At 41.4% G+C, this 18,555-nt stretch overlaps 1 protein-coding gene across 15 annotated transcripts in view; it reads right to left on the bottom strand.

Moving 5' to 3' along the window:
- The window catches only part of RBM33 (RNA binding motif protein 33), a 110,642-nt gene that overhangs the window by 90,638 nt on the left and 1,449 nt on the right, over positions 1-18,555 (bottom strand). For 9 of the 15 annotated variants that reach the window (XM_070788470.1, XM_070788480.1, XM_070788471.1 and 6 more), the window contains exons 1-3: positions 18,033-18,553; positions 7,808-7,886; positions 1,011-1,059 (exon numbers count right to left, since the gene is read on the bottom strand). In XM_070788470.1, coding sequence (XP_070644571.1) covers positions 1,011-1,059; positions 7,808-7,886; positions 18,033-18,135 — 231 coding nt within the window. In that variant the 5' untranslated portion in view covers positions 18,136-18,553. The other 6 variants (XM_070788473.1, XM_070788474.1, XM_070788472.1 and 3 more) reach the window with 6 other exon arrangements.

The following is an 18,555-nucleotide window of genomic DNA, read 5'->3' as shown; positions in this document are numbered from 1 at the left end:
CACGGGTTCTTCCCTTGCAGTCATTCTGACCACACAGGTTTACAGGTAACAGAACGAATTCTTCTTTAGAGTTACAGGGGATGACAAAGGAAAGGCTGGGGGAAGCCAAAGCCAGGACGCGTGCAGGCCTCGGGGGCAGGACTGGAAAGGAGAGCAGCTACAGCAACTCATGTGTCAGAAAAGATGCAGACGCAGCGGAGTAAGAGACAGGAAAGGGGCGGGACTGGCACTCCTGCCAGGACTGGACCTTCATCAACCGAATTATAAATGAGATGAAAAGGAAAACCTCATCAGATCTGAGAATCAGACAACTGATCTGACCCAATCACCTAAGAGAACAATGAGCTTGAGTGTAACTGCTGACAGTAAGGAGCCATCACAGTCTGAAGACTTTAAAAAAACTAAGCATACAAGGCTAGCTTGATACTTAGTGAGAATAACAAGTGTCTTTAAATTGTTAGTAAGTTAAAAAAAATTAGTATTTCACGTTAATATCTGGCTTTTTATTTCTATTTTTAATGTATGTTTCATAATGTTCAAAATATATTGGTAGAGTTAAGTTATACATATAAACACGATACATAAATACACACATTGGCGATAACAGCTTCCAAGTTTTTACTTGATCAAAGAAGTTCATATATGAGAATAATTTTATCCTTATCTCTGAATCCCAAAAAGTAAATTTCAGATTCAGCATTCAAAATATTAACCACCAAATGTTAAGTTCCTTTAAGGCAAGTGGTAGTTTTGTTACAACTTTCATACACTCAAATGCCTTGACATGCCAGAAACTAAAACATTTGCTTCAAAGGATTCACTGCCTGAATTACAAGTTATCAGATAATTTACGGATATACAGTCAACTCTTTGTGCATATAAAAAGTAATCAATTCACAATATTTTAATCTATACCCAACTTTCCAGTAACACATCCCATGCATAAGACGTACTCCTTATTTTAAATGCAATTAAGTATCATTTAATGTCAGGAAGAACTGTATTGTTACCTTTTTGCCAGATAGCAAATCTTCTCCAAGTAAGTCATCATCAAGTTCACTGTGGGGGAAAAAAAGACATGACAATGCTTTATTCCCACTAAACACTGGAAAGTTTGCAGACCACTGGGGAAATCTACCCAGGACTTTAGGGTTTGGTACTTTCACGTTAAGTTTGCTATCTTTTCCTTTATCTCTATTAATAATGAAAATATTTTCAAATACACAGGGAACATCTAATCCTTTAAGTGTAGGAGTCTTTGCTGCAACTAGTGGCTCTCACCAGACTTCTACTCTTAGTTTTTCACCTCAATATGAGATCTTCATTTCTTTGGACTTGTTCATCAATGAGCAAAAAGAAACCATACGTAATATCTATGCTTTCTCTTACCTTTCAAAACCTATAATGAAACAGGAAAAGACACATGCCCCAATATCATTAACTAGGAAAATTAAAACCAAAACCACTGGGAGACCATTTAACACTCATCAACAGTAAAAACTTAAAAAATGAAAAATCAGTGCTTATGAGAACATTCAAGTATAGCATAATAACTAAAGGAATTATTTTTGTATAACAATGAAGTCATGTCAGTTGTCTGCAATTTCTAGTCAGCATGCTTATGTTCTGAAGTGATCAAAAGCAGATTTTCTCATAATTAAAATAGAAACCCTTAGCAGATGAGAAACCTGGAGACATTTCCCATTGCTTCCTTTTTTTTATTTTTAAACTGATGGAAGATAGCTACCACTAAATTATGTCCTTTTTTTCCTTACTTTTGTATTTATTCTTATTAAGTTATGTCTTTTTAAAGCAAATGTCTAAGGACTAACATCTAGAAGAAGAAAACAATTAGACTACAATTCAAGGTACAAACGCCAATGGAGACTCAACTGCACCAATGTTATTACAACTGTTATTTTCCATAAGGCTTCTGGGTACACACTTCTATAGATTCCATAGGCTTCGAGCACTATTTTACTCAAAACCCACGTTTACTTCCAGTGCGCTACTCTGCAGAATGACAGAATATCCTGGAAGGTACATTTGAAGTTACAAGAGAAATTCAATGTACTATCTCTTAGAACTAGAAACAAATTATCTCATTCATGCACTGAGTATCTCTTTTATTACTTTAAGTTTACCTTACATAGATCCTATACCATCATTTTATAGATAAAGAAAATAGGGACAACAGATTAAATGATTTGCCCAAGGTCACACAGCAGAGACAAATCCAGGACAAGAACTTAGCTCATGGAAAAAATCTTTCATGGACCTGCATAAATACAACAGTTATCAGAGAACAATGTATAACTTCTTTCAACATTTTCAATCCTCAAATCATTTAATCATCTTTCAGATACAATTTCTGTATCTTCATTGTTTTACATTCATTCTCCAATGGTGAGGAAATAAACGCTTGCTAGTCACAATATTTACAATAACTGCTCTTGAGAATTTGATTCTAGATGACCCAAAAAATATAAGCACCTCTTTGAGGACAAGCACCCCTCTGGAGCATCACTCTAAATAACTGAAAACAGAAGGTAATATCATTTGCCCAGGGGATACTAACTAGGAAGAACTCTTAAAAACCATAGTATGAACAGGTGCTGGTAATCACATAAGCAAAAATCTAGAAAGTGTTGGTGCCTTTTGCTGACACATAGATGGAAATAAGCAATCAGTGACTCTGATGAGTATTTTTCCTAAACAAGAGCATTTTTTAAAAGATAAATGAAAATTGTATCAGCTGTAAATGAACACAGTGCACAGAGATGAACAGTTGTTTCCTTGACTAACAAAGGTAGTAAGAAACAGCGTTAAATAAGCAAGCAAGAGGAGAGACCAACCGCACAGAGCAACACACATCAGCTGCAGCTCGAGCGATCACTGACGCCCACTCCATACACTGCTGGCGAGTCACTCTAGGCGCTGCACACACACTCGCTCTTGTGCTGACACGCTGAAACGGAGCAGGACCGTATGGCCCTCGCCCCCCACCATGCCCTCTGCCCGCCTCTTGCCTGTGCAAAACTTTAGTCAAGAGTAAGTTTAACCAGAGAAGCGAGAAACGCTGAAACAAAGGAAAACGGTCAAAGGAGACTAACAACAATGCAGTCGCTGAGCAGAGTCAGGACCTTTAGTTCCTTCCGAAGTGAAGTGAGACCACTCAGTCACGTCTCTCTGTGACCACATGGACTGTAGCCTGCCAGGCTCCTCCATCCATGGGATTTTCCAGGCGAGAATACTGGAGTGGGTTGCCAATTCCTTCTCCAGGTGATCTTCCCAATCCAGGGATTGAATCCAGGGATTGAACCCAGGTCTCCTGCACTGCAGGCATAGTCTTTACAGTCTGAGCCACCGGGGAATCTTTCTCAAGGGTTATAGATAACATTCTGAGCCATATCTTGTAAGCTGTCTTATAGATACTAAAAGCCCAGGTGGAGAAGTTAACTACACAACGACCAGACTGTACCCAGGACTTGAGCTGCCAGAATTCTGAGAACTGATTGCAAAGAAATGGGAATGAAAGATTGAGGGCAGGAGGAAAAGGGGACAACAGAGGATAAGATGGTTGGATGGCATCACCAACTCAATGCACATGGAGTTTGGGTGGACTCCGGGAGTTTGTGATGGATAGGGAGGCCTGGCGTGCTGCGGTTCATGGGGTCCCAAAAAGCCAGACATGACTGAGCGACTGAATTGAACTGACACCCCAGAACTGAAGATTAAGTGTACCTAAAACAACCAAGATGATGCTACTCAGACCACTGATGACCAACTGAAGATGACCGTTAGAGATGACTGTGCTGTTTCTGCACGCAACCCCCTCATCACCACTCTGTCTATAAACGCTTTCCTTCGCTGCTTCTTGGGCGGGGGCAGGAGTCGGCCTTTGGACAGATGTCTGCCACCCTCCCCACCCCAGCTGCCGGCACCTGAAGTAAAGCAAACTTGCCCTTCCACAAGCCTGGTTTGTTTACTGACTTCTGAGTGGCGAGCGGCCCGACCCCTCACACATCTCCGTAACTAGAACACAACCCCGTCAAGCAGACACGTCATTCTCCACTTTTTACACGTGAAAACAAGGATTCAAGATGTTAAATAACTGGCCCAAGATCACCCTGCCACCAAGTCAGAAACCAGATGAGTTGAGACAGTCTAGCGCCAGAGTCCAACTCCTACCTACTACACACAGACCACACAAAAATTAAATGTACTTCTCCACTGTTATCATAAAGCAGGATCCTTATAAAGAGGTACACAAAAGGGAAGAAATTTGTAAAATATGAAACACTACCAAAATGACACCAATGGTCACCAAAAACAATGAATTAAAGGGAGTGAGTGGCCCAAATGGCCTCTTTTCAAAGGGGGGAGCAGTAATGCTCGCAGACAGTAGAGGTACTTAGAAAGTGACAGGAGCACCGCAAGGATGAGGTGGCTTTCTGCATCCCACTGCACAGCACCTGAGAGGCTTCGCCAGCGACCACTAGTTGAGGAAGACAATCAGATCCTTGGGAGCAGGTACATGTTTACTAACCGACAGAATTACACAGGAAACTTTTCAGGAAACAGGTATTTTGCAGGTAGTCATGGCTCAGATGGTAAAAATCTGCCTGCAGTGCAGGAAACCAGGGCTTGATCCCTGGGTCGGTACTCTTGCCTGGAGAATCCCACGCACGGAGAAGCCTGGTGGGCTACAGTCCATGGGGTGGCAAAGAGTCAGGCATGACTGAGTGACTGACACTTTCACTTTTCTTCACCTGGCTGCAGCCTTTCAAAATCAGGAATGCGAGTGCCAACACTGCGCCTGAGCAGCCTCCACGCGCCTCCCCACCCCAGGCCGCCGCAGCAGCTCCCTCCCTGCCAGCTCCCAGCTCTGGCCCTTCTTCCATAGGACTGGCCCATGGAGGTCTCAACAGAATGTCCCAAGGCGGAGGAGACGGCCGCTCCCTCCCACTTGCACCGCTCCAGTACCACCCACTCTCTCCACAGCAGCTCCGGCTGGATCCTGGGACATCACTGCTCCCGTGTGAGACCGGCTGCTACATTCTGGACACCTCATCGACTCTCCCTGCTTATTTAACACTACCCCGTTTAAAAAAACCCTTCATCAAATGACCTTCAGTTAAAACCTTTTGAACATGCTCTTTCCTATGTGAATATACAGCCTGTTATACTTTCTGACTCTTTCTTCTCCCTAACTTTCAAAATTCACCCTCTATCACCCAGTACACGGAAGAGGTTATTTTATGCTTTAGCAATATCAAATAAAGAAATATACATGATACTGCACCTCCACATGCAAACATGCACTGAAGACGAGTAAAGAAAAGAAGAGACTGTTCGTAAACAACACTGGGACAAGAGCTATTCACACTGGAAAGGGCAAGGAAAATTAGAACCCTGTCTCACACTATAAACAAAACCCAGCTCCATCATAGCAGAAAGCCAACTAATGTCATGACAGCCAAAATAAATTCCCACTGAACAAATACTGGGGCAATTCAAGCATTAATAAGAAAACAATCATAATGGGTTATAAAATCGCACATGCAGTATTTAAATCTATGAATTCAAAATGGTTCAAAAACAAAACACCTCTGGAAGATGCTAAGGAATTGACCCATTATTTTGAAAACTTAAAGAATCAAGCACTTACTCTATACCTCAAAAGAACCAAGTATAATTACAGAATTATCACAACAGAAATGAGGAGGAATGACAGAATGAGAGCATCACCACCTGGACCATCTAACAGCTGGTAACAGGGCAACAAGAAGCTAACAGGACTGTTACTCCTGCTGGAGGAACAACACTGCAGAGCCCCTAACTTATGGGATTTGCATCTTTTGCACTCAAATCAAACTGTAAGAGAGAACACAGAAACATACCCACAATACACATGTGTATATACCTGTAATATATATGAAAGCGTAAAGTGTTAGTCACTCAGTCGTGTCTGACTCTTTGCGACCTTATGGCCTATAGCCCACCAGGCTCCTCTGTCCATGGGATTCTCCAGGCAAGAATACTGGAGTGGGTTGCCATTCCCTTCTCCAGGGGATCTTCCTGACCCAGGTATCGAACCCGGGTCTCCTGCATGGCAGGCAGATGCTTTACCGTCTGAGCCACCAGAAAACTATATATACATGAGACAGACAGCGAAGTGTGAACACTAATAAGACACTCATATTAAGTGACTTAGGATAGAACTCTACTATGGCTATACTTGTAAATCGTTTATTTTTTAGAGAGACACAATCTGGTATGTTTTCGGATGAAATTATGCCTGTGATCATAGATACACAACCGAGCTACATACTGATGCTGCTGAACCTGAAGGGCGGAACGCTACCTACACTGTACTAGTCTACTTCCATGTACACTTCAAATTCTAAGTTTAAAAAAAATCAATCAATCTCAGGTAGATTATATATGTAACTATTAAACACACACACACACACTTCAAAGCTTTCCTAGGAACACAGAGAATACAGAGTAGGGAAGAATTTCTTACCAACATAAGGCAGAAAGCAGCTAGACTGACATCATGTACCTCCTGCAGAGATGCCCTCAGGAAGGCCACAGGGTCACCAAAAGGCGCTCCTGACCAAAAGCACATCCTGAGTCTAGTCCCAAGGAGACACCAGCAAACCCACACTGAGGGCTGGTCCACAGGGAAATGGTGCACCCTCTTCAAAAAAGTCAGAAGTCATTAAACACAAAGGCTTTACAGAGCCTTTACAGAAGCCTTTAAAGACAGAATTCTTCCAGACGAAGAAACAAGGAGGAGAAAAAGAAACTCACTTTTACTAAAAAGGACGTTATTTGGACAACTGACAAAACCTAGGTGACCACTGCAGATTTGGAAGCGGCATGACACCTGCAAACCACTGTCAAATGGTGCAGGAAAGAACAAAGTGTTCTATGTGTGTGTGTGTGTGTGTGTGTGTGTGTGTGTGCGCGCGCCTGTGTGTGTGTGCGTGTGTGTCTGTGTGTGTGTGCGTGCCTGTGTGTGTAAAATGAGTGAGAGGAAGATAACATAAACATGACGCAAAGCAACCCTAAGTCTGATCGAGGAAGCCTTGCAAGAATTTCCGTGTTACTTTCACATCTTCCTGTAAGTTTGAAAATGATTTCCAAATATATTTTTCCATCTTTACTAGTCAGAAATATATAAAACTAAATTACAAGATACCCGGCTTCCCTGGTGGCTCAGTGGTAAAGAATCCACTAACAGGGGAACAGGTTCAATCCCTGGTCCAGGAAGATCCCACACGCTGCAGAGCAGCCAAGCCCAAGCACCACAACTACTGAGCCTGTGCCCTGGGGCCCAGGAGCAGCAACCACGAGCCCAGGTGACAGTTACTGAGGCCCACACACTGAGAGCCTGTGCTCGGCAGCCAGAGAAGCCACCACAACGAGAAACCGCACGCCGCAGCTGGAGGGCAGTCCTTGCAGCAATGCAGCATGTGGAGGAACTCTGTTGTTACTGTTGTTGCGGGCACAGAATTACTCCAAATAGCTCCGAGTGCCCACCAACTCAACATCGTCACTGGATAAACACACAGACAGCTCCACTGGCAGCCGGAGGCAGCACCGCCAGGGGAGGAGCTCCGCACAACGCCTTCCGCCTGGAACACCCACCCCTGCCCTTCTTTAGCCCAGTCAGGCAGACCTACTCAGGAAAGAGCATCGGCGGCTAACAGTGTTCTCAGGGAAGAGCTCTGCCCGGCCTAGCGGCAGAAGGAGATGAGCCAGCAAGGGCCCTGCATGTAACCAGGGGGGTCCGCACCTGTCCCAGTCCTCGTCCGCAGCTCTTCTCCTCCAGGACCGCTCCGCACCCGGCTTATCAAACTGGTCAAAGTCATCATCTGTGAGAGAGAGGCCATGAGTCAGTCTTACTCAATTTAAACAGATACATTATATATTGAAACAATGTTTCTTTGAGGGATTCCCAATAGGACATTCTAAAATATTAAGCAATTACAAATGTTGTTTGTTTGTTGTTTAGTCACTAAGCCAGGTCCATGGACTACAGCCCCCCAGTCCCCTGTCCATGTGATTTCCCAGGCAATAATATTGGAGTGAGTTGCCATTTCCTTCTCTAGGGGATCTTCCCAACCCAGAAATCAAACCCACATCTCCTGCATTGGCAGGCAGATTCTTTACCACTGAACCAACAGGGAAGCCCATAAATGCTTAATAAAAAAAAGCCCATTTTTATTAATTAAAATATTTTAAACTACACATCTACCTAAAGAAAATCAATTTATTGAACATTCTTAGGCATGAAAGCTCGCTGATAGAACAGTTAGAGGGGTGCAACTGACCCCTGCATTGCTCAAGGGTCAACTGTAATAATAAAGCTAAAAATCAATCCTAGAAAGAAAACTGAAAATGCACAAGTACATGGAAATTAAACAACACACTTCATCAACCAATAGGTCAAAGAAGAAATAAGAACCAGGGAAATAAGAATATACTTTGAGGAAAGTGAACACAAAAATACAACACACCTAAGTTTATGGGATGCAGCAAAAGCAGTACATGGAAGGAACTTTACTGCCTACGCTAACGAAGACAGACCTCAAATCAACAGCCTTACTTTAAGTCCTGAGGAACTAGACAAAGAGGAGGAAATTAAACCCAAGATTGCAAAAGAAAATAAAGATTAGAGCAGAGGTACATGAAACAGACTAGAAAAACAAAACATACATGTATAAATGATTTTTTAAAAATTAGCATATAGAACTCAACAATATATTAAAAGGATACCCTACATCACAATCACATGGATTTATCCCAGGAATGAAGGGTTCATTCAACATTCAAAAATCAGTACTTTTTAAAAATCAATGTAACAGACCATATTACAAAGTAGAAAATTACATTATCATCTCTACATAAGGAGGAAAATCAATTTAAAAGTTAATCAAAACCGAATATCCACATTCCTAAAAACTCTGAATAAATTAAGTATAGAAGGGACTTTCCCCAAGCTGATCAAAGGGCATCTGTATAGAAAAACTACAGCAACCACCCCAAGTAAAGAGTCAATGCTTTCCTCTAGAATCAGGAACAAGATGGGGCTGTGACTCCTAACACTGCAACTCAGCACTGTAATCCAAGTTCTACCTAGTGCGACCAGACAAGGAAAAACAAAAGGAGCTCAGACTGAAAAGGAAGAAGTAAAAAACCACCATTCTTCACAGCAAACATCATCAGCTATGCAGAAAATCACATGGGATCTATGGGAAAAAAGTACAAAAACTAGTAAGTGAACTGAATTAGGCTGCAAAATATGAGATCAGTTTTAAAAAGTCAACAATTTTTTTTTTACATACAAGGAATGAGCAACTGGAAATTAAAAAACAAATCCTTGCAGTAACATAAAAATAGGAAATACATACTAGAGATAACCATAATATAAAAAAACGAGAAAGACCTGTAAATTAAGGACTATGAAACACTGCTGAGAGAAACTAAATACCTAAAGTGCAAAATCACCATAATTCCCCAAAGGAGACGAGAATGATTGCAAATGTGGGCAACCTTCTGCTTGGACAAAAGTACAATAAGCAAAGAAAAAAACAAACACACACCTGATAAAGCAGAAAACAAAACATACTTTCTTTCCACTTGGATTATGGAATGCAAAACCAGATAAAAAAGAACCCTAACTCAAAATCCTAAGAAACAAACCAAGACCTTGAACTCTGTGTGCCTGTTCTTATTCCTCTCACATTTTCTGCATCATTTTCCTTCTGTTCTCATTTGGAATGTAGACAAGTCCTTTTTAAGTTTCTGTCTGTCATACTGAGTAGAACCAAGAAAACAGAATGTGCCCACACTAGTCCACAGTTTCACAGGAAGAAAGCACAGCACTGGATCCCAAGGGGAAGAGTGGTCTGCATCTTGAAATCTAGAAACCCCAAGGCCAAAGGTTACACTAGACATACATGCTACTGAGGGAATCAGTGTTCCCCATCAGCAAGACTAGAAACAGTTACTGGAATTTTTACACTTTTCAATTACACAGCAATTAGGTCTCTGTAATGAACACAAGTCTTCTACTTAGCATTCTTATTACTTCCTCATCTTTTCCAGGAACCTGGAATTTAAGATTAGAAACTTTATACAATACTTGTCTGGAACAGGGTTCCACCAACTGTCTAATCCAAGACCCAGCAAACTACAGCCCCCATACGTAGGCTCTGCTACCTGTTTTAGTCCAAATTTAGCCACTGCCCGATTTCTGTAAAAACGCTTTTATTGGAACACTATATGCTAATTCAGTTACACACTGTCTACAGCTCTCAAGCTACAAGCGAAGAGCAGAGAATTGCAACAGAAGCCCTATGACCTGCAAAATCTAAAATATTTACCATTTGGCCCTTTACAAAGTTCTCCTGTCTTTGCTCTAGTCCAAAGGTTCTCAACCTTCTTTTTTGCCTCGACACCATTCTCATGTATACACCTCATATTCTGAATCACTGACTCAAAATTCCGTATTTTATAGGTGAGGAAATCCAGACCCTTTATTTAAACAGTATTTATTTAAACTTTATAGTAATGAGAAAAAAGAATCAAACTAACATTCAAGAACTTTCCAAGTAAGCATATTTGTCTTACAAAATAACTCAAATTCTGAGTAACCACCAGGCAAATTTTCAGAAAGAGCCCATACATTATGTTGCTTGAAAAATAATTTGTAGTCTTGTTTTAAAACTCTCTTATTTGCATGGGACCCTGGACAGGTTTCCCTAAAATAAACTCTGTACTTTGCTTCCGAAGTGTGGTACACACTGACCTGTTTGCCTGTCTTACAACTCAATCTTCTCTTCCTGTGTTTGGGAATCAATCAGAGTCCTGAAAGAAGACAGGGCTCTGCCTTCTGATATGCAAGCCATAAAAGCTAGACTCTTGGGTGCTCTGTTAGCCTGAGGAACCTGGGAAAGGAAAATGGTCTGAGCTCAGCCAACTGAACGTTCCCATCATGACTGAGAATCTAGAGGAAACAATGCCCCACTTCTTTGCCCAAGAATCTAGACCCTCTTTCTAAAAGTGAAACCTTCTAAAATGCTAATGGTTAGTTGCTAACTTCGTGAAGTGTAAGGAAGAAATGTCACAAAAAGGGACAAAGTCCTTCCAGTAACTGCTGCTCTTCCTTCCACAGAGAGAAGCCACAGCTATGCTGAGACTGTGGTCCCCATCACTCTACACAACAGGGCAGACAATGCAAGAAATACACTTCCCAGAGCCTCCTTCCCTGTGCGCTTCCGAGTTAGAGAACGCAAGGCAAGGCAGTCACAGGAAGTCTGAGTCACAATTATCTCAGTTACTCTCATGAGACAGGCACAGGACGGACAGACAGACACACACACCCCCTCACAGATATGAGGTTCTCATAAGTCAGAATGGGCTACTGAAAACCATGCGTGGCTCCGGGCTGGCAGGGGCTGTGACGGTCAGAGGGGGCCTCTTGAGACTCAACACCATCAGAAGTCAGCACCCAGTGCTGCAGACTGAGACTGACCACTGACGCTTCCACAAGGGTCTTCAGTTCCAACAGCCTCCAGACGAACTCTGAACCATCAGGCTCTGGTCCTCAGACTAAGTGCTCCTGACCACCAAGGGTGGATGATGCTGTTCAGCCGCTCAGTCACGCCAGACTCTTTGCGACCCCACGGACTCCCCTGCCAGGAGTCCATGAGCACACCAGGCTCCCCTGTCCTTCACTTCCTCCAAGAGTTTGCTCTAACTTATGTCCATTGAGTCGGTGATGCTATCCAAGGGTTGTAGAAGCCTCTAACTGCTGTATTAAAAGCCTTCATACTTGGAGTGCTAAGGCATGACTTCCTTCCTAACTGAAATAAGACTAATAATAAAACTTCAAATAAGTCTAGCACTACTGAAGCACTGAAGAGAAGCTTCATTGTACTTCAACAAGTAGCTATATTCATTTTCTCATTTAATCCAGCCCCATACTCTCCTTTTACAGATGTGAAAACTAAGACTAACCAAAAATTAGTAAACAGCAAAATCAGATTTAAACTCAGGTCTACCAAACACTAAGTATAACGCTCTTGAGTTTATTTAGGAAGCAACTATAGTAACAACTGGGCTTCCCTAATAGCTCAGTTGGTAAAGAATCCGCCTGTAATGCAGGAGACCCCGGTCCAATTCCTGGGTTGGGAAGATTCTCTGGAGAAAGGATAGGCTACCCACTCCAGTATTCTTGGGCTTCCCTTGTGGCTCAGCTGGTAAAGAATCCACCTGCAATGTGGGAGACCTGGGTTTGATTCCTGGGTTGGGAAGATCCCCTGGAGAAGGGAAAGGCTACCCACTCCAATAGTCTGGCCTGGAGAATTCCATGGACTGTATAGTCCTACAGTCCATGGAGTTGTAAAGAGTCAGACACGATTAAGCGACTTTCACTTCACATAGTAACAAACCCTCTGATACATAAAAATATTAAAGGGTAGCTAGCCATAACTTCCTCAGTCTTTAGGTAGAAAGATCACTAATCCATGGAACCTACAAAATTATGAAGGCAGAATCAACTATTAACCTATTAACCTGCAGCTGGAATCCTGTGGCCTATAAGGAACATGCTATCTTTGAATTATGTTGTCTTTTTTTTTTTAATCAACTTGATTCTCAACATTTTAAAAATATAACTATATGTAACTACCAGAGTTACAGCTTCTCTCAAAAAACAAAAAAATCTTATCAAAAGATCTGGAAAGTAAACCCACACTTTGGTGTAGCTAAATCAGTGAAGATATGCGGCACCCAGCCAAACAGGAACAACATTTCTGCTTCCATAAGAAAAGGAACTGAGGAGGAAGTGGCAGCCGGAGCCTGTGCAGAAGCCCCGCCAGCAGCCGCGACCCTGCCCGGGGCCCAGACCGCCCTGACCCTGACGCCTGATATTCCACAGCCTGAGCTGCCCAGCTCTTTCTGAGTCTGTGAACTGCCAAAGCACCTATCCTTCCAAAAGATTCTCAATGAACTGCTTCATCATGCTCATGCTTTGTATATAAACAAAGCATCAAAATTCAATAACAAGGATTTCAGAAAGTGAGAACAGAGAAAAAGAGAGTAAAACAGTACCCCAAGATAATTTCCCAGAACCGAAGGACACACATTTCCAGACCAAAGTATCCACCAAGTGGAGTACAAGAAACATAATTCGACCTATGCTAATGAATTCTGTAACAATGAGGAGGAACTGTGAAAACCTTCCTGGAAGAGAAAAAAGGTCACACAACTGATGAAGAATCAGAATGTCATCAGACTTCTCAAGAGCAGACCTAGACGCCAGAAAACAACACAGCAGTACCAGCAAAACTCTGAGGAAAAGGGATCTAAGTCACAGCTAGACTTGAAGACTCGACCCTATCAGTCAAGTGTGAAAATAAGACTTCATTCAGACATGCGTGGGTTTTCAAAAAATTTACCTTCAACACACCGAGGAAGCTGAAACGTTTAACTCTATCATTTGTTATACTGAAAATATAAACATAAAGAATAATTTTTCCAGAAAAAATTATCAGAATTGACCCGTGGATTTAAAAAAGTTAAACAGACCAATAATAAAAACAAAAAAAAAACAAAAATTAAACAGGCAACAGACCCAAATGGCTTTGCAGACAAGAGTTCTTTCAACATTTAAGAGAGTTTTACAATATCCAGAAAATTTCACAACTCATTCAAGGCAGTTAGCCTATCTTACAAAAACACAGAAGAGCACAAAGAAAACTATACGCCAATCTCTCTTATGATCAGACAGTCCTAAAATGAAAAGCAACCGAACACCAAAAAGAACAAAACCTGAACAACCAGAAGACTGTGAACCCAAGAATGTGTGGCTGATTCAGCACTGGACATCTATCGATACATCACAGTAAGGTATTAAAGAGGGGCCTCACGGGACTTCCCTGTGGTCCAGTGGCTAAGACAGCCCACTGCCAGTGCACGATTAGATCCGCAGTCAGGAAACTAGGTCCCACATGTCACTGCCTTCCGACTCTCGTAATCCCACAGATCGCAGCCTGCCAGGCTCCTCTGTCTATGGATTTTCCAGGCAACAATACTGGAGTGGCCTGCCATTGCGTTCTTCAGGGGATCTTCCCAACCCAGGGATGGAACCTGCATCTCTGGCTTGGCAGGTGGATGGAGTCTTTACCACTGGCCGCCTGGGACACTAGATCCCACGCTGCAACTAAAATCCCACACGCCAGGAGGAATATCCAAAATCCACGTGCCGCAACTAAAACCTGGTGCAGCCAGGTAAAGAAACAGGAACGAATAATAAAAAGCAGGGACCTCATGATCACGGTGCAGAAAAAGCATTTGATAAAATCAAAACCCTAATTCAAAATACACACTTTTTTAGCTAAACAAACAGCAACTATCAGAAACCTACAGCAAGCACCATACGCACTGGTAAAACATTAAACGAACATTCGTTAAACTCCTAACAAGGTGGCAAGATAGAGATGCCTGTCGTCAGCCCACTACCAGACATTATATAGAAGGACTTGACAATGAAAACTTCTAGAACAAAAAGTACAAGAAGAAGAAATGAGACATAAATACTGGAACAGAGGAGACTGCAGATACAGCAGTCTGAAAATCTAAAGCATCAAATATTAAATCAAAATTCCAGTAAGCCAATTATATATAATGACCAAAAAAAGAAAATAGTTTTTCTATGGTAAACCAGCAAAAAATTCCAGAATACTGTATGATAAAAAAAATTGTACCATCCACAACAACAAATACAAAATATCTAGGAATAACACTAACAAGAAAAATAGAACTACATAAAGAAAATCTTACGAAGGTTAAGTTCCATTTGTTGTTCGGTTGTTAAGTCTCGTTCAACTCTGCGATCCCATGGACTGCAGCACACCACGTTTCCTGTTCTTCACCATCTCCCGGAGTTTATGGATACTCATGTCCATTGGATCCATGATGCCATCCAGCCATCTCATCCTCTGTCACCCTCTTCTCCTGCCCTCAATCTCTTCCAGTATCAGGGTCTTTTCCAATGAGTCGGCTCTTCGCATCAGGTGGCCAAAGTATTGGAACTTCAGCATCAGTCCTTCCAATGAATATTCAGCGTTGATTTCCTTTAGGATGGACTGGTTGGATCTCCTTGCAGTCCAAGGGACTCTCAAGAGTCTTCTCTAACACCACAGTTCAAAAGCATCAATTCTTTGACACTCAGCTTTCTTTATGGTCCAACTCTCACATCCGTACATGACTTCTGAAAAAACCATAGCTTTGACTAGACAGATGGCAGAGATCCTTTCTCCTCTGGAAGTTACCTTAGTAAAACTGTTTTCGTATCTGCAATCTCTTCTATTCCAATATTTATATAACCCAACCTCTTAGATCAGTGTTTAGCATGGAGGAAATACTCAAAAATGTGGTAGATGACTGATGGACAAAAAAGAGCTTGACAGTGAGACATTCTTATTGCTGAATGAAAAAATACATATTGTAAAAATATCCATCGTCCCCAAGTTGCATTGTGTGTGTGCTAATCGTGTCTGATTCTTGGCAACCCCATGTACTGTAGCCCACGAGGCTCCTCTATCCATGGAATTCTCCAGGCAAGAATACTGGAGGGGGGTGTCATTTCCTCCTCCAGAGGATCTTCCTGACCCAGGGATCAAACTCATGTCTTCTGCATTTCCTGCATTGGCAAGTAGATTCTTTAACACCTTGGAAACCCCAAATGCATTAATAAACTCAATGCAACGTCAAAGAATTTCAGCAGAATTCTTTATAGAATGTGACAATTCTGAAGTTTATTTTAAATGCAGAGCTAATCAAGAAATTTCTGAAAAAAATTCTATAATGTATATAGACAAACACATACTATGAAACAGTAATTTTCTAAAATTATGAGAATTTAAATACATCACAAAATGGAAAAGAAAGAATTCAATAAGGAAAGCTATGACAAACCTAGTGTATTAAAAAGCAGAGACATCATTTGGCTGACAAAGGTCCATATAGTCAGAACTATGGTTTTTCCAGTAGTCATGTACAGATGTGAGAGCTGGACCACAAAGAAGGATGATCACCAAAGAATTGATGCTTTTGAACCATGGTGCTAGAGGTGAGTCTTGAGAATCCTTTGGACTGTAAGAATATCAAACCAGTCAATCCTAAAGAAAATCAACCCTGAATATTCACTGAAGGACAGATACTGACGCTATAATACTCTGGCTATCTGAGGCGAACAGCAAACTCACTGGAAAAGACCTTGATGCTGGGAAAGAATGAAGGCAGAAGAAGGGGGCGGCAGAGGATGAGATGGTTGGATGGCATCACTGACTCAATGGACATCAATTTGCGCAAACTCCAGGAGATAGTGAAGGTCAGGGGAGCCTGATGTGCTGCAGTCCATGGGATCACAAAGAGTCGGACATGACTTGGTTACTGAACAACAAAAGAAAGAATGACAATTTAAATATATCTTAAAATAGAAAAGAAATAATTCAATAAATTGTATTAAAACTGTTAGAAGCCCTAAATTCACACAACATCCAAAATAAAATTCCATGTGGAATAAAAGCTAAACATAAAAAAGCACAGACATAAAATGTTAAAAGCACAGGGGAACTCTTGGCATGGGGATAACGTTAGGAAAAAAATTTTACAAAAACAAGTGACAAGAAAAAAAATCTGAACAAGAAGATACATATATAAATGAATCACTTTGCTATAAACCAGAAACTAACACAACTTTGTAAATCAACTAGACGTCAATATAAAAAATATTTTGGCGGGAGGGGGGAAGAGGGGGTCACCATTCCCTGGTGACCTAGTAGTTATGATTCTAGCCTTTAACTACCTTGATCTCAGGTTACCCCAGTCAGGTAACTGAGATCACACAAGCCATGAGAAGAAGCCAAAAAAAAAAATTAAAGTGACATTTTTCACAAGGTAAAATTTTAAAGCTTCCATAATCAAAAGCTTAAAAAAACAAAAGGAATTGGCAACCCACTCCAGTATTCTTGGCGGGAAAATCCCACAGGCAGAGGAACCAGGAGGTGGCAGAGAGTTGGACACAACTGAGCGACTTCACTTTCACTTTTCATAGGGCAAGCCAAATTTTAAAAAAAGTCTATAATCCTAACATAATACACAAAGAATTCTTTAAAATGATAAATCAACCACTCAATAAAAAAGACAAATTATATAAACAATTCACAGAAAAATAAATGTAATACATGAAAAGATGATTAATTTCAACAGATCTGGGAAATACAAATTACAACACTGAGGCTATTTTCCTGCCTAAACAAAGATTCTCAAAGCATGGGGCAACTGTCCTTTCATACAGTAGCATTGGAAAGATAAAGTGGTACCAGCTTTTTTGAGGATAACTTGAAAATAGCTACCAAAATTTAAAATATATGCAGCTTATTTCCACTTCGGGAGTTATCAAACCTCCAGAAATATTTGCTTCAGCACATCACGATTGTGTCTGTAGATGTTTAGTGCAGAATCTTCCACAGCAGTGAAAAAGGACATATAACTGAAATGTCCATCAATATGATATCGTTAATCAATAAATGGTGGAACCACATAACTCTCACCTACTAACACAGGAGAGATCGCCAAGACCTACTATTAAGTGAACAAAGCTAATTGGGGAACACTACATGACTCCATTCATACCATAAAAGGCAACACTGCTGTAAATGTGCAACTTAAAATGCACAGAAAAGGGTAGCTGCCAAGTATTTATTGAACATATACTACATGCCAGGAACCTGGAATACACAGCAGGTGTAACAGGCAGCATTACTTTCCTCAAGGGGCTTGCAGGCTACTGGGGAAGAGAGAGTAAAAAAAGAAGCGATCAGGTAACCAAATACAATCACAAACTCCACAAATGTTCGAGAAACAAGGTTGCCACAGAATAAGAAACAAGGTTGCCACAGAATCAAGATATCTGAGGGAGGCACATAAGCAAGAGGCGGACATACTTGAGACACAAAGAAGAACGCTCAGGGAAGCCTCCAGGAGCCTGAGACCCAGGCGATGAGGAGCTGGCTGACAGGAGTTGGCTGAGGCTGGGGGCTGAGCCATGCACGACTCAAACGAACCTTAGTAAGCAGCCTGGCTTTAGTCTAAGAACAATGGGAGAACAGATGTGCATGACAAAATGGAAGGGAAAACTCCAAATCATCAAGGATGAAGCCTAATCCTCTAAAACGGCAATTCTCAAAAACTTTCTGGATTCAAACTTATTAGAGGACATCACCCAGCTTTTATGTCAATTGCATTCATTGGTATTTGCCATTTTCAAAACATGAGAAACTTGAAAAAACATGCAAGCACACATTACATTAGCCATCAGTACGATAACGTCTTCACGTGTGATACATACAGCCTCTGGAAAACTCCTCTGCAGTCACGTGGAAGAGTGAAACATGCCAGGCTACATTAGTATTACTAATGAAAACAGTTTTGACCCAGGAGTATCCAGACTACCTACCTCTTGAAAAT

Source organism: Bos indicus, chromosome 4, assembly GCF_029378745.1.
Source record: "Bos indicus isolate NIAB-ARS_2022 breed Sahiwal x Tharparkar chromosome 4, NIAB-ARS_B.indTharparkar_mat_pri_1.0, whole genome shotgun sequence".
In the NCBI taxonomy this organism is placed as follows: Eukaryota; Metazoa; Chordata; class Mammalia; order Artiodactyla; family Bovidae; genus Bos; species Bos indicus.
Note: the sequence above shows the minus strand (reverse complement) of the source record. Positions and strands in the feature narration are given on the sequence as shown.